General features: G+C 44.3%; 1 protein-coding gene across 5 annotated transcripts in view; it reads left to right on the top strand.

Moving 5' to 3' along the window:
* The window catches only part of lrrc28 (leucine rich repeat containing 28), a 29,305-nt gene that overhangs the window by 2,216 nt on the left and 11,281 nt on the right, over positions 1 to 15,808 (top strand). For 2 of the 5 annotated variants that reach the window (XR_009787342.1, XM_061765411.1), the window contains exons 1-7: positions 2,600 to 2,828; positions 5,975 to 6,197; positions 6,288 to 6,328; positions 6,802 to 6,839; positions 6,950 to 7,087; positions 12,944 to 13,150; positions 13,231 to 13,333. Coding sequence is in view for 4 of the 5 variants with exons in the window: in XM_061765411.1 (XP_061621395.1) it covers positions 6,030 to 6,197; positions 6,288 to 6,328; positions 6,802 to 6,839; positions 6,950 to 7,087; positions 12,944 to 13,150; positions 13,231 to 13,333 (695 nt within the window). In the remaining variant the exon portion in view is untranslated. The other 3 variants (XM_061765426.1, XM_061765422.1, XM_061765427.1) reach the window with 3 other exon arrangements.

Genomic DNA, 15,808 nt, shown 5'->3' with positions numbered 1-15,808 from the left:
CCGTGCTTTTTCAGAAGCCGCGGGAAGTACATCCTCTGCTGGGCCTGTTTGAGGACGGAGTTGATGTTGATCGACCACTTCAGGTCCTGAAAGACTGTAATTCCCAGGAACTTGAAGGTCTCGACAGTTGACACAAGGCAGCTGGACAGCGTGAGGGGCAGCTGTGGCGAAGGATTCCTCTTGAAGTCCACAATCATCCATCCATATCTATCTTAAAGACATATCTATCATCCGTACATCATGACATATCTATCATCCGTACATATATATATATGTCTTATAAACTTTGCCCATCATCCAAGCAGAGACTCTTCTGTCACATAACACACCTGACACCTTCCTCCACCCATTCCAACCCGCTTGGACCCGTTTCTTCACTTCCTTACCACACTCACCATTGCTCTGGACGGTTGACCCCAAGTATTTAAAGTCCTCCACCCTTGCTATCTCTTCTCCCTGTAGCCTCACTCTTCCACCACCACCCCTCTCATTCATGCACATATATTCTGTTTTACTTAAGCTAATCTTCATTCCTCTGTTTTCCAGTGCATGCCTTCATCTTTCTAAGTGTTCCTCCACCTGCTCCCTGCTTTCACTGCAGATCACAATGTCATCTGAAAACATCATGTGGCTCATCAACTTCTTTCCTCTATAGTTGCCACAGCTCTGCACATCACCCTTGTTCTTAAAAATGGGCACCAGCACACTTTTCCTCCATTCCTCAGGCATCTTCTTACGCGCTAGAATTCTATTGAACAAGCTGGTCAAAATCTCACAGCCACCTCTCCTAGATGCTTCTATACCTCCACAGGAATGTCATCAGGACCAACTGCCTTTCCATTTTCATCCTCTTTAATGCCTTTCTAACTTCCCCCTTACTTATCATTGCTACTTCCTGGTCCACCACACTTGCCTCTTCTACTCTCCCTTCTCTCTCATTTTCCTCATTCATCAACTCCTCAAAATATACTTTCCATCTATCTAGCCCACTAATGGCACCAGTCAACATATTTCCATCTGTATCCTTAATCACCCTAACCTGCTGCACATCCTTCCCATCTCTATCCCTCTGTCTGGCAAACCTGTATAGATCCTATTCTCCTTCTTTAGTGTCCAACCTGCCATACATGTCATCATATGCCTCTTGTTTGACCTTTGCCAAGTCTCCTTCTCTCCTTTCCTGCCAGAAGATACACCAAGTACTCTTCTGCCTGCCTCTCTGATCACCTTGGCTGCAGTGGTCCAGTCTTCTGGAAGCTCCTCCTGTCCACCGAGAGCCTATCTCACCTCTTCCCAAAAAGCTGCACAACACTCGTCCTGTCTCAGCTTCCACCACATGGTTCTCTGCTCTGCCTTTGTCTTCTTAATCTTCCTCCCCACCACCAGAGTCATCTTACACACCACCATCCTATGCTGTCTAGCCACACTCTCCCCTACCACTACCTTACAGTCGGTAACCTCCTTCAGATTACATCGTCTACACAAGATGTAATCCACCTGCGTGCTTCTACCTCCGCTCTTGTAGGTGACCCTATGTTTCTTCCTCTTCTGGAAAAAACGTGTTCACTACATCCATTTGCATCCTTGTTGCAAAGTCTACCACCATCTGTCCCTCCAAGTTCCTTTCCTGGATGCCGTACTTACCCATCACTTCTTCATCACCCCTATTTCCTTCACCAACATGTCCATTACAATCTGCACCAATTACGACTCTCTCTCTGTCTGGTACACTCAGAACTACTTCGTCTAGCTCCTTCCAGAATTTCTCTTTCACCTCTAGGTCACATCCTACCTGTGGGGCATAGCCACTAATCACATTACACCCTCAATTTCAAGTTTCAGCCTCATCACTCGATCTGATACTCTTTTCACCTTCAAGACATTCTGAACCAACTCTTCTTATAAAATAACCCCGACTCAATTTCTCTTCCCATCTACACCATGGTAAAATAATTTAAACTCTGCCCCTAAACTTCTAGCCTTACTGCCTTTCCACCTGGTCTCCTGGACACACAATATATCAACCTTTCTCCTCATCATCATGTCAACCAACTCCCGAGATTTTCCTGTCATCGTCCCAACATTCAAAGTCCCCACATTCAGTTCTAGGCTCTGTGCTTTCCTCTTCTCTTTCTGCCAAAGAACCCGCTTTCCACCTCTTCTTCGACTTCGACCCACAGTAGCTGAATTTCCAACGGCGCCAGTGGCGGACGTTGTTAACCCGGGACACGACCGATCCGGTATGGAATTCTTTGGATGAACGCTCATATTTGTTTGGCAAAGTTTTAAGCCGGATGCACTTCCTGACACAACCCTCTGCATTTATCCGGGCTTGGGACCGGCCTACAGTTTGCACTGGCTTGTGCCCCCCATAGGACTGCATTACCTTCAAGTTAAAATAACCTGTTAAAAAATAAGGGAACATTGTTGATGTTAGGCCGCCAACTGTTTTCCGCGGGAAAAATTGCATGTACTTATGTGTCACGAATTGTTTATAGGTGGCTAAAATATGGGTAAAAATAAATTATACAGGAAAACGTATCGTCAGCCCACAGCATTCGATGGCGGACGTGACGTCATGGTAGGAAAAAAAAAAGAGAACAAAAATGAACATTTTAAAATGATTTTGTGTTGCGAGTTGTTTAATTTAGGAAAATTATCGATTTGAATGCCAACCTCGGGTTTGGCCGTGACGTCAAGTATCCCCCCCCCCACAGTCGGGGTCAGTGAACTCCACTTAGCTTTACGTTGTTTATACACACGTTCACATTTGTATTTTCACGACCCTGACATCCGTATCCCAAACATGTTACTTCGTCACACTTCAGGTAAGCGATTTATTTTGGTGTCTTTTCCCTATGCGTCTTGTCCCGTTAAGAGTGACGGACAGGCTAACTTAGCTTATTTTAGCTTGACCATGCTAGCGTTAGACAGAATGCAGTTTGTGTACAGCACTTATTAAGGCTGTATAATAGCCAATTATCTTATGTTTAGTGTTAATGTACACACGTTCTTTTGCTCGCAGCTAAACACGGCGTAACTCTTGACATTTATTCGTTTTTTGCTGCTTTATTTTTTTAGCCAGAGAAGATAGTCTCTAGGGTTTTTCCTGGTTCAAACTAACCAGGTGGTGCTGTGCGGCTATCGCACTAATAAGTAGATTAAGTTTTCGTATTTGTCCAAGACCATGTATTAAACTCAAGAGTAGAGTGCATACCGGATAAAATCTTTGTAGCTAATTTCCATCTGCAGTACCTGTGGCAGGTAAAACAAAATTACGAAAAGAGTAGAAACAAAAGAAAACGAGATTAGGAACAACTAAACATATACGAGTGAGAGTATAAAAAATACATTAGTAACATTACTTAAATACTATACGCAATTATACCCACATGTACAGTTATTTTTAATTTTATTTATTTTTCATAACCACGAGCCGTAACACATTGCACATGCAGCAGCTTGGCAAGTGGCCACAATCTTGGTGGGATTTAAAAAAAAATAAAAAAAATTGAGTGACACCTTCAAACGGCTCTAAAATCCTCCATAAGTAATAAATTCATGAAAATAAAAATTGATGACTAAAGTACCTATTCAACTGCCCACACTTCTTTTCTTCTCATGAATAATATTAAATGTGCGCTATTTAAGTCGAGTTTTATAGGGGAAGTGACAAAGTTTCAAACGTTCACAGTCATTTGGATGGGTCGGCCTGCAGAAGACTTTGGAATTTTTGCTCACATGAGGCTGCGAGCTTAATGGTGGATATATTTGAATAAAACTTGTCAGCTCATCGGGAAAGGGGTTCACTGAGTTACAAACAAAATGAAAAGATTGATAATTGCTGTAGAAATCCGTACGAGGACCCCAAAGATGTCGAAAAAATTCGCTTTTCTGGCTGATTATGGACATTCTGTGCGGGTGTAGTATCGGCCAATTCACTTAAATTCCTAACAGTTTTGCAGGCTCTTATTGAAAGTAGAAACGAGTGTTTTCGCAAGCAGATGTGTGTGCCGCACATATAGTACTTGTAGGGTAAATTTACTTGCTCGTAAGTCTTCGGGTCGAGTTAAAAAAAAAAAAAACGGGTTCCCTTAAATTATCAGAGTGATTAATGTATTTTCACTATATCAGTAATATATTTGTTTGCCTCTTCCACTAACAAAGCATGAAATCCTCTTTTAAATGCGTAAAATAGCTTACGGAGTCGTGTCCACCTCCTCCTTGCTGTCCCTAATGAAGTGGCCAAGCCTAACAGCTCACTATTTGAATTCACCACGCTTTGCTTGTAGTTATTAGTGAAATCTCAACGATCGTGTCATCTTGTAGTTTTGACCAAAGTGTGAATGTTGATCAGACTACAAGAAAATTTGTCCCTCAGGATGGCACTATCTCAAGACTACTGCCATAAAATCTTGCCTTATCTGGGTCAGACACTGGCAACACTACATGACATGTATTACGATATCACCATATCCCCCGCCTTTTATGATTATTGGGCTGAATCTTGTCAAATAAAACACTGTTGGGGGAGGTGGGACCTAAAAACATGTCACAGCTAGTTGTTAACTGTTACCATGGCAACAAAAACACCAATGACTGCGGCAATGGATTTTGTTGGGGGGACAAAAGAACAAATGGAGTGAAAACGTGTGGTGTAGCCACCAGGTGGAATGGAGAGGACGTTTTGGGCAGTCCATTCTTCAAGGATAGCTTGAGGTAATTTTCATATACATTTTATACCGCTCGCAAGCAGGAAACATAATGTTATGTAGCTAACTAGTGATAGCACTAACTTCTGTCATTTCATGCTCTGAAGCAAATATTCGGGTCATTAGTAAACCTTCGAAGTATCCAGTCATTTTGCATAGAGATAGACGGCGCAGATGAAACAGCTTAATCCTTAAAAAAACTGAAGTTCATGGCATAACTACCACAACTAACTTTTAAATAATCTATATACAGCGGAACCTCGATAGAACGGGCTAATAGAGGTGGGGGGGGGGGAGGCAGTTATTGTAAATATAAAAAAAGCTTGAAAATGCTTTAAAGTTTTACATTTTATCCAAACTTACCACACCAGCCAATTAGCCAATACAGCAATTTGAAATGTCTTTGGTGTCTCTGGTGGACTGAGCAACAGACATTGAACAGGTCGGCCAAGGGTATCAACAGCAGTTGATGACAAAAACATTGTGAGAGCTGTGACACTACAATATGTACAGTATTTTCTATACATGTTATGCTTGCAATTTTTAAATACGTATACAGTGTGTTTTTTGAAGTTTAAATGCATTCTAAGCATGTGGCAGGGATACAACTAAAACCATAAAAACATTTTTAATATGGTCTCTCGATATCATGGACTTTCACTGATTGCACGAGAAATGGATTTTCACTTTTCACTCAAAGTCATTAACACTTACTGCCATGTGCTTTACATTAATATGTTACTCGCTCTCAACTTAATACCTTTGCTTCGCCTCTGTGTCCGGTCCTGAACTCTAGCCTCCACTTGTCCACTCCATTTCATGAGGCTTACGATTTCAAATCTGACAAATACGTCCATCTCATTATTAAAGGTCAGAGGACAAAGATTTAAAAAAATATATTGATAACTCTAGAACCCCTTTACAAACCACATCTGCCATTTCGAAGTGATTATATGGCAGATATACAGCAGTTAAATCGATAAATAGTCTGCTTTTTGCATCCCGCGCCTTCTGGTCTTCGTCTCTTTCCGGCGCTGTGACGTCACACAAGCCAAACATCCTGTTAATTCAGTGTTGTGTGCTATTGTTCCATGCTGTTGTTCCCGTTCTTGTATATTTGTTGTCGTATGATTTAACGATGTCACAATGGTTTATTGTGTGGCATTTGGTTGTACAAATGGTTCAGGCAGCGGCAAGTTTTTTTTTTGGCTTTCCAAGTGAGGAAGGTTGCCCCTCAATGTTGTTGTTTTTTTTTCTTACAGAAAGACAATGATGGCATAAAATAATAAGAAAAACGTGTACACAGCCTCGACCAAGATGGCCAGTGAGCTCCACGAGACCATCTTAATGGCCAAGCAAGAGCGCCACAAGAATCTCTTCCTCAATTACAGGAATCTCAACCATTTTCCTGTGGAGCTGCTCAAAGACGAGGGCCTGCACTTCCTGGAGAGGCTCTACATGAAGAGGAACTCACTCACCACACTGGTATACATTTCATTGCTAAATCGCTAGAAGGTGCACTTAAAATCAAGTGACGTTCACACCATAATTCAGATTTTTTTTTAACCTTATCAGCCCGACAATCTTGCACAGAAGCTACCGAATCTAATAGAACTGTGAGTATTCTCATTGTCTATATATACTATACTGATTAGCAATGTTCCTCCACTATTTGAACCCTGCTGCAAATAGTGAAAATCACCCTCTAAAATGATTTATAGTTGCCAATAGATGCCACAACATGGTGGAAAAGCACTGCTTTTCTATTAGACAGGGCTAAGGCTTGACCAAATGAAGCCCCTCACTTCAACATAGTTTATTGGCACCAAAATGCCACATGATGGTGCCAACACAGTATTTTTATATTAGACAGCGGTGTGTGTGTGTGTATATATATATTTGTATTTTTGTTTTTAATATCAAAGATAAAAAGTTCTTAAATTAACAGTGACAAAAATAGCTACTACTTTCATTGTACAGCGACATACAACTACTACTTTTGATTGTACAGCGACAATATGGTGTTTTGGCAACAAAGCGCTGTTTGCTTGTTAGTTTTTAAGTCGTCACTTTTATGTTCTCCTTATAGGTATTTGCATTCAAACAACATTGTGATTATTCCCGAAGGTGAGTCCTTCTGCATCATACATGCCCAAATAGGGGCAAATAAGGGAAGTTATTTTCAACATTTAAATGGACGAAAGTAAAATGGTCCTGATTTGTGGCTTCGTATTCAGCAATTGGAAACTTGGCACGGCTGCAGTCGCTGGACCTGAGTAGCAACGCCCTGCTGCTGCTCTGCCCGGAGGTCGGACGACTGAGGTCTCTGAGACACCTCAGACTGTCCAACAACCAGCTCAAAAGTCTGCCGCCAGGTAAAACTGTGTAAAAATTTTTTTTGTTTTTTTTTTATGGCCCACAGCTTCTTTGGCAGGGTTTTGTAAAGCACTGCTGTCACAGTTTGAATGCTTTTTGTTTTTTCAGGTTTTGTGTAGCACACTGCTGTCACGCTTTGATTCTGTGCTTCGTTTTCATGCTTTTATCGCACACACTGCTATCGCATTCTCATTGTGTGCCTCTGCCTTTTTTTTTGTGGGTAGCACACTATGGTGACGTTTTTGCTCTGTGGTTCTTTTAGAGGATATTGTGTTGCACTGCTATCACGTTTTGTTACATTCTCCCCTGTACTTCTTTGTAAAGCTTTTGTGTGCTGTATGAGTTATAGATCGACTGAAACGTTTTAATTATATAATTAATATACATAATGTTTATGAAGTTAATATTTGCAGGGTTCACTTTTCAGCTGCAATAGCCTGTTAGGCCAGTAGAGAGAAGCAGTGTTTCAAGTTACAACTTTAGCCGTCAAACTTCAGAGCCTGTTTGAAAGATATGCATTTTGGTACCATAAATTTCCTAAACAGTAAATTGTGCATTTTAATGGATCATCTTTGGTGTATAAATTTCAATGCAAGCCGGGTTTAGTTACGTTTTTTGACATTTAATTTTTCAAACGGACATCGGGGTGAATGTGTTCGTTAAATGTGTTTAAAGGAGTTTATTTTTCTAATAAAACAAAAATGTTCATTTTTAATTTAGTTATATCCATTTTTAATTGTATAATATATAATTGTAAATAAATGGAAATTAAATTATTTAATACAATTGTTTTATATATTCAGGTATGTAAAATTGTTAATTTGACACTTCTTTCATTTGTTTTATTTACAATATGTCAATTAAGCAATTATTTAATGAGATAAATGAATAAAAATGTAATAGAAATATTAACTACAGTTTATGTGTAAAGATGTTAATTTTACTGTTTTTCAAGAATGCAATTGATAATTTTTTTTTTCAGAATCAGAATCATCTTTATTTGCCAAGTATGTCCAAAACACACAACGAATTTGTCTCCGGTAGTTGGAGCCGCTCTAGTACAACAGACAGTCAATTTACAGAACACTTTGGAGACATAAAGACATTGACAAAAAACAATTGCGCAAAAAGATGCAGAGTCCACAGAAATGTGACAACGAACTCAAGTCAAAAAATTGCCAGCTTGTTGTAATGGAATTATAGGTTAGCTGTTTAAGAAGTTGATTGCAAGAGGGAAGAAGCTGTTGGAATGTCTACTAGTTCTAGTTTGCATTGATCGGTAGCGCCTACCTGAGGGAAGGAGCTGGAAGAGCTGGTGACCGGGGTGCGGAGGGTCCGAGAGGATTTTGCACGCCCTTGTCTTAGTTCTGGCAGCGTGCAAGTCCTCAAGGGTGGGTAGGGGGGTACCGACAATCCTTTCAGCAGTTTTGATTGTCTGTTGCAGTCGGAGTTTGTCCTTTTTTGTAGCAACACCAAACCAGACTGTGATGGAAGAACACAGGACTGATTCGATGACCGCTGTGTAGAATTGTCTCAGCAGCTCCAGTGGCAGGCTGTGCTTTCTCAGAAGCCGCAGGAAGTACATCCTCTGCTGGGCCTTTTTGAGGACGGAGTTGATGTTGGTCGCCCACTTCAGGTCCTGAGAGATTGTAATTCTTGAAGGTCTCGACGGTTGACACAAGGCAGCTGGACAACGTGAGGGGCAGCTGTGGCGAAGGATGCCTCCTAAAGTCCACGATCATCTCTATAGTCTTGAGCGTGTTCAGCTCCAGGCTGTGTCGGCCGCACCACAGCTCCAGGCGCTCTGCTTCCTGTCGATATGCAGACTCGTCACCGTCCTTGATGAGGCCGATGACAGTGGTGTCATCTGCAAACTTCAGGAGTTTGACAGTCGGGTTCGCTGAGGTGCAGTCGTTCGTGTAGAGCGAGAAGAGCAGCGGAGAGAGGACACAACCTTGGGGCGACCCAGTGCTGATGCTGCGTGTGGATGAGGTGGGCTCAGCCTGACCTGCTGTCTCCTGCCCGTCAGAAAGCTGTAAATCCACTGGCAGATGGCAGGTGAGTCGCTGAGCTGGAGAAGCTTGGATGAAAGGAGTTCATGGATGATGGTGTTGAACGCTGAGCTGAAGTCCACGAACAGGATCCTCGCGTAGGTCCCTGCACTGTCGAGGTGTTCTAGGATGAAGTGCAGTCCCATGTTGACTGCATCATCCGCAGATCTTGAGGTGGTCCAGCACGAGACGTTCAAAGGACTTCATGACCACAGATGTCAAAGCGACAGGCCTATAGTCATTCAGACCCGAGATTGCAGGTTTCTTGGGGACTGGAATGATGGTGGAGCGTTTGAAACAGGATGGAACTTCGCACATTTCCAGAGATCTATTGAAGATCTGAGTGAAGACTGGAGCGAGCTGGTCCGCGCAGACTTTGAGGCAGGATGGTGGTCTGGGCCTGCCGCTTTGTTAATCTTTTGTTGTTTGAAGATGCGTCTCACATCCTGTTCATGGATGGTTAACGCAGAAGTCAGAGGTGTGATTGTGGTCGCGGGTGTGTGGTGTGAAACTGTCCTTTTCAAATCTGCAGTAGAAGGAATTCAAGTCGTTGGCTAGTGTGCTATTGTTCTCAGCTTGGGGGGATCGTCGCTTGTAATTAGTCAGCGATTGGAATGCATGCCAGACTGATTGAGAGTCGTTTGCGCTAAACTGATTTTCCAACTTTGCTGCATAGCTCCTCTTTGCAGTGTTAATTTCTTTAGTCAGCTGGTTTCACGCTCGATTATACAGGGCCCTGTCCCCGCTCTGATATGCGTCCTCCTTAGCTTGGCGAAGCTGCTTAAGTTTAGCAGTGAACCACGGCTTATTGTTGTTGAATGTGCGAAATGATTTTGTTGGTACACAAACCTCTTCACAGAAACTGATATAGGATGTGACAGTGTCCGTATATTCATCCAGGCTGCCAGCTGAATTTTCAAAGACACTCAAGTCTGTGCAGTCTAAACAGCTTTGAAGTTCCATCTTGGCTTCATTGGTCCACTTTTTCACTGTTTTCACTGTAGGGTTCGCGCATTTAAGTTCTTGCCTGTACGTCGGTATTAAGTGAATTAAGCAGTGATCAGACGAGCCCAGGGCTGCACGAGGTATAGCACGGTATGCGTTTTTTACCGTAGTGTAGCAGTGGTCTAAAGTATTATTTTCCCTGGTAGGACAGTCGATGTGCTGCTTGTATTTAGGGAGTTCGTGGTTGAGTTTAGCTTTGTTAAAGTCCCCGAGAATAATGAGGGGTGAGTCCGGGTGGTTTTTTTCAATTTCGTTGACTTGTTCGGCGAGCGTTAGCAGTGCGGCGTTCGTGTTAGCTTGAGGCGGTATGCAGACTCCAGCCAGTATGAACGATGCGAACTCACGTGGCGGGTAGAATGGTTTACAGTTTAAAAATAGCGACTCCAAATGCGGGCTGCAGTGTGTGCTGAGCTCCGTGACGTCCGTACACCATTTTTCGTTGATATAGAGGCATATCCCGCTGCCCTTTGTTTTCCCCGATGCTTCATGTCGCGGTCCGCTCGATGAATGTGGAAGCCGGGAAGCATGACGGCGCCATCGGGTACAGCGTCGCAAAGCCAGGTCTCCGTGAAGCACATGGCCGCGGAACGTCCGAAGTCTTTACTGGTCTTTAACAGAAGATGAAGCGCGTCCATTTTGTTGGGTAGGGAGCGTACATTCGCGAGGTGGATCGACAGGAACGCCAATTTGTGTCCTCTCTTTTTTGGGAAATTAATCAATAAAATTAATGATTAAAAAATTAATACATGTTGCAATCAATATTTTTAAATAATGTTACATTCTCATTTTGTAATTATATTTAAATATAATTTACCAACTATTCCATCCATTTTCAATACCGCTTATCTTGTTCAGGGTGCGTTGCAGGGTGCTGGAGTCTATTCCAGCTGACTTTGGGCGAAAAGTGGACTACACCCTGCACTGGTCGCCAGTCAGTCTCAGGGTACACATAGAGACGGCCGTACCATTCACACTCAAACTCACACCGTCCCTGAGAGAGAAACTGACCCCACACTGTCTGCACCGAAGGGTACGTTTGGAAATTCAATCTGATGCTCACACTGCGCTCTGAGAGTGCAGTGTTCAGAGAGGCAGAGCACGCTCCATTTTCTATAAATTTGCAAACAAGCGTGTCTGCCACGCAGGGATACGTCAGTGTGTCCGCCATATTCCATGTGTCAGTTCTCGTCCTCCCTGACACTCCGGCTACTTTGTCTCCTCAGTCAGAGCGGCAGGAGTGCGCTGTGGCCCTCCCAGAGTCTGGCGCTCTTAATATTCAAACGGCATACTCCAACACTGCTCTGAGTTTCCAAACGTTCCGAAGTGTAGAGAGCACGCTAGGAGTAAATTTACCAACGTACCCAAAGTCAGGCAAATGTACCACCACTTATTTTACAATTTTTATTCCTTACAATAAATACATTAACCAACTAGGTAATTAAATAAGTTTAATTAAATAATTAATTAAATGAATAAGAAATTGGAAAAAAATATATGTACTATGTTTTCACGACCATAGGGCGTGCAGTCGCAGTTACGGGGTCTATTTCTGTTTTCAACACATACATAAGGCGCACCGTATTATTGGGCGCAGGCATGGTAAAACATACACTAGCTTAAAACATACGGTAGCATGCATGCGACCGAAATCAAAGTTTTTAAAAAGGCAGCGGGAGAAAAACTGAGTTCGGTTGTACTTTATTGTATTTAACAATGTACTCATTTACTGGAGTACAATGTACTTATTTTTTTATCAATCCTCATCCACAAATCCATCAAAGTCCTCATCTTCTGTATCCAAAATGAACAGCTGGGCAAGTTCTCAATCAAACATGCCAAGTTCGAGTAAGTCTCGTTGCCGTGCGAAAGCTCGAACAAGCATCCACAATCCATTCACAAATTGTGGCGTAACTCGCCCGGCGCTGCCTCGTAGTCTTAGTAAAGCTGTGTTCGCCATCTGTCATCCATGGCTCCCACGCCGCTCACTTCACTTTGAACGCCCTGTTTACACGGATGTCCAGCGGTTCATCAAGCCTCACGGAATGATGGCAAGCCCCGAGTTATTGCACTCAGTCTAATGGTGACTTGAGACGCTTCTCCCGGCTGTTCTTTGCTCATTAATCCATTGCTCGCCATCTCGCCTTGTTTCCGTGTTTTCTTTTTCTTTTTTTTTCGCGGAAACTCAGCTTCGTCTTCTTGACTTGGCAAAGCTCGTTTTCCTGCTTCCTCCACTTGCGAACCATGGATTCGTTGATCTTGAATTCTCTCGCGGCTGCTCAATTCCCATGTTCCTCTGCGTAACTGATAGCTTGCAGTTTAAACTGTGCTTTGTAAGCGTGTCTCTTCGTAGGTGACATTTTCGGGGTCCTTAGCCAAACCGATGTTGTTTTGCACAATGCACACCCCGTAAATGCTCCCAGTCGATCAAGCAGTAAAAAAAAAAAAACAAACAAACACACATTATTCAGCCAGTAAATGGCGACAGACACTTGAGCATTCAGCGTACGAGCAAACAAATTTGATTGACAGTTGAAGGGCTGTCTATAGCGCTTTCAGCTGACACGCCCACACAGTCCTGTGGGTTGAGGGTGGGCCTTATTTGTCATGATTTCAGATCCTTATTTCACATACCTGCGTATTTTCTTAAATTCATTAACTATGGCTTTTTCAAAACATTCTTCTCTGTGGTGTGTCAAATTTACAATATTTTTTTTGGGGCTCTATGGTTCATCTTCAAGAATGATGTGTTTTGTATGTGGCTGTACAACTAAAGGTCAATTGTCTCCCTATCCCATCAAGAGATTGGCGACCTTCAGTTCCTGGAGACTCTGGATGTGTCTGTGAACCAGCTGGTGTCGCTCCCCAACCGGCTGCACCGCTGCTCGTCCCTGCAGTACCTGAGCGCCGACCACAACCTGCTGAGCCACGTGCCACGCCACCTCTGCCGGCTGACCCGCCTCACCCAGCTCTCCATGGCAGCCAACCGCCTCACCTTCCTGCCGCTAGGTCGGCGTCATCACAACTGCCGCCTCCCTTGTTTGTTTTTGCCATGACTATTCAGCAAGTTATTGTGTTTGTTTCTTTAGATCTGGGAGGATCGCGCGAGCTGCAGTTTGTGTTTGTGGACAACAATTTGGACCTGAAAGGCCTACCCTCATACTTGTACAACAAGGTCATCGGATGTAACGGGTAACATTTTCTTTATTTGTACATAGTGTTTTTTTGTTTGTTTGTTTTATGAGTTTAATTCATTCTGTGACCAAATCCCTAACTTAATTTTAGTCATTCGTATTTCAAATTAATATTACCTTCTGAAATTAAAATGCCAATAATCTGTTCCAGCTCCCAAAAAAACACCACCATTTTTTGTTGCATTTTTAATGGTAAAGGAATAATACCACTGTATTGCACAACCCCAATTCCAATGAAGTTGGGACGTTGTGTTAAACATAAATAAAAACAGAATACAATGATTTGCAAATCATATTCAACCTATATTTAATTGAATACACTACAAAGACAATATATTTAATGGTCAAACTGATCAACTTTATTGTTTTAGCAAATAATCATGAACTCGGAATTTTATGGCTGCAACACGTTCCAAAAAAGCTGGGACAGGGTCATGTTCAAGTGGGTCTTCTACACGGAGCCAACCAGTCAGAGGAAAGGGGGCAGTCTTAGCCAAATATGGACGAAGCGGATACAAAACTGGTTCAAGCAGACGTAGCTGTTAGAGGGGCCTTTTCTGGAGACGAGTCTAACAAAACCAGGCTGTTAATCTATCCATCCATCCATCCATTGTCTTCCGCTTATCCGAGGTCAGGTCGCTGGGGCAGCAGTCTCAGCAGGAAAGCCCAGACTTCCCTCTCCCCAGCCACTTCCTATAGCTCTTCCGAGGAGATCCCGAGATGTTCCCAGGCAAGCCGAGAGACGTCTCTCCAGCGTATCCTGGGTCGTCCCCGGGGTCTCCTCCTGGTGGGATGTGCCTGGAACACCTCACCAGGGAGGCGTCCAGGAGGCATCCTAAACAGATGCCCGCGCCACCTCATCTGGCTCCTCTCAATGCGGAGGAGCAGCGGCTCTACTCTGACCCCCTCCCGGATGACCGAGCTTCTCACCTTATCTCTAAGGGAGAGCCCGGACACCCTGCGTAGGAAACTCATTTCGGCCGCTTGTATCTGGGAGCTGTGGGTCACGAGCTGTGGGTCATAGGTGAGGGTAGGAACGTAGATTAACTGTAAATTGAGAGCTTCGCCTTTCGGCTTAGCTCCTTCTTCACCACAACGGACCGATACAAAGTCAGCATCACTGCAGACTCACTCGTGAACAAGACCCCAAGATATTTGAACTCCTCCACTTGGGGAAGGATCTCATCCCGACCTGGAGAGGGCACTCCACCCTTTTTCGACTAAGGACCATAGTCTCAGATTTAGAGGTGCTGATTCTCATCTAAGCCGCTTCACACTGGGTTGCGAACCGCTCCAGTGAGAGTTGGAGATCACGGCCTGATGAAGGAAACATAACCACATCATCTACATAAAGCAGACATGCAATACTGAGGCCACCAAACCGGACCCCCTCTACGCCTCGGCTGCGCCTAGAAATTCTCTTCATAAAAGTTAGGAACAGAATCGGTGACAAAGGGCAGCCTTGGCGGGGTCCAACCCTCACTGGAACAGAGTCTGACTGACTGGCGGCAATGCGTACCAAACTCTGACCCCGGTCATACAGGGATCGAACAGCCCGTATCAGGTGGTTCGGTAACCTATATTCCCGAAGCACCCCCAACAGGACTCCACGAGGGACACAGTCAAACACCTTCTCCAAGTCCATAAAACACATGTAGACTGGTTGGGCGAACTCTCATGCACCCTCGAGGACCCTGCCGAGGGTGTAGAGCTGGTCCACTGTTCCACGGCCAGGACGAAAACCACACTGCTCCTCCTGAATCTGCGGTTCGACTTCCCGACGGACCCTCCTCTCCAGCACCCCTGAATAGACCTTACTAGGGAGGCTGAGGAGTGTGATCTCCCTGTAGTTGGAACACACCCTCCGGTACACCTTCTTAAAAAGGGGGACCACCACCCCAGTCTGCCAATCCAGAGGCACTGTCCCCGATGTCCATGCGATGTTGTAGAGGCGTGTCAACCAGGACAGTCCCACAACATCCAGAGCCTTGAGGAATTCCGGGCGAATCTCTTCCCCCCCCGGGGCCTTGCCACCGAGGAGCTTTTTAACCACCTCGGTGACCTCAACCCTAGAGATAGGAGACCCCGCCCCAGGTACACCAGACCCTGCTTCCTCATGGGAAGGCGTGTCGGTGGAATTGAGGAGGTCTTCGAAGTATTCTCCCCACCGATTCACAACGTCCCGAGTCGAGGTCAGCAGCGCCCCATCCCCACTATACACAGTGTTGATGGTGCACTGCTTCCCCCTCTTGAGACGCCGGATGGTTGACCAGAATTTCCTCGAAGCCGTCCGGAAGTCGTTCTCCATGGCCTCACCAAACTCCTCCCACGCCCGGGTTTTTGCCTCAGCGACCACCAAAGCCGCATTCCGCTTGGCCACCCGATACCCATCAGCTGCCTCAGGAGTCACACAGGCCAAAAAGGCCCGATAGGACTCCTTCTTCAGCTTGACGGCATCCCTTACTGCTGCTGT

The sequence above is a fragment of the Phyllopteryx taeniolatus genome, chromosome 2 (assembly GCF_024500385.1).
Source record: "Phyllopteryx taeniolatus isolate TA_2022b chromosome 2, UOR_Ptae_1.2, whole genome shotgun sequence".
NCBI classification, from domain to species: Eukaryota; Metazoa; Chordata; class Actinopteri; order Syngnathiformes; family Syngnathidae; genus Phyllopteryx; species Phyllopteryx taeniolatus.
The sequence above is the reverse complement of the archived record's forward strand: the minus strand, read 5'-3'. Positions and strand labels throughout refer to the sequence as shown.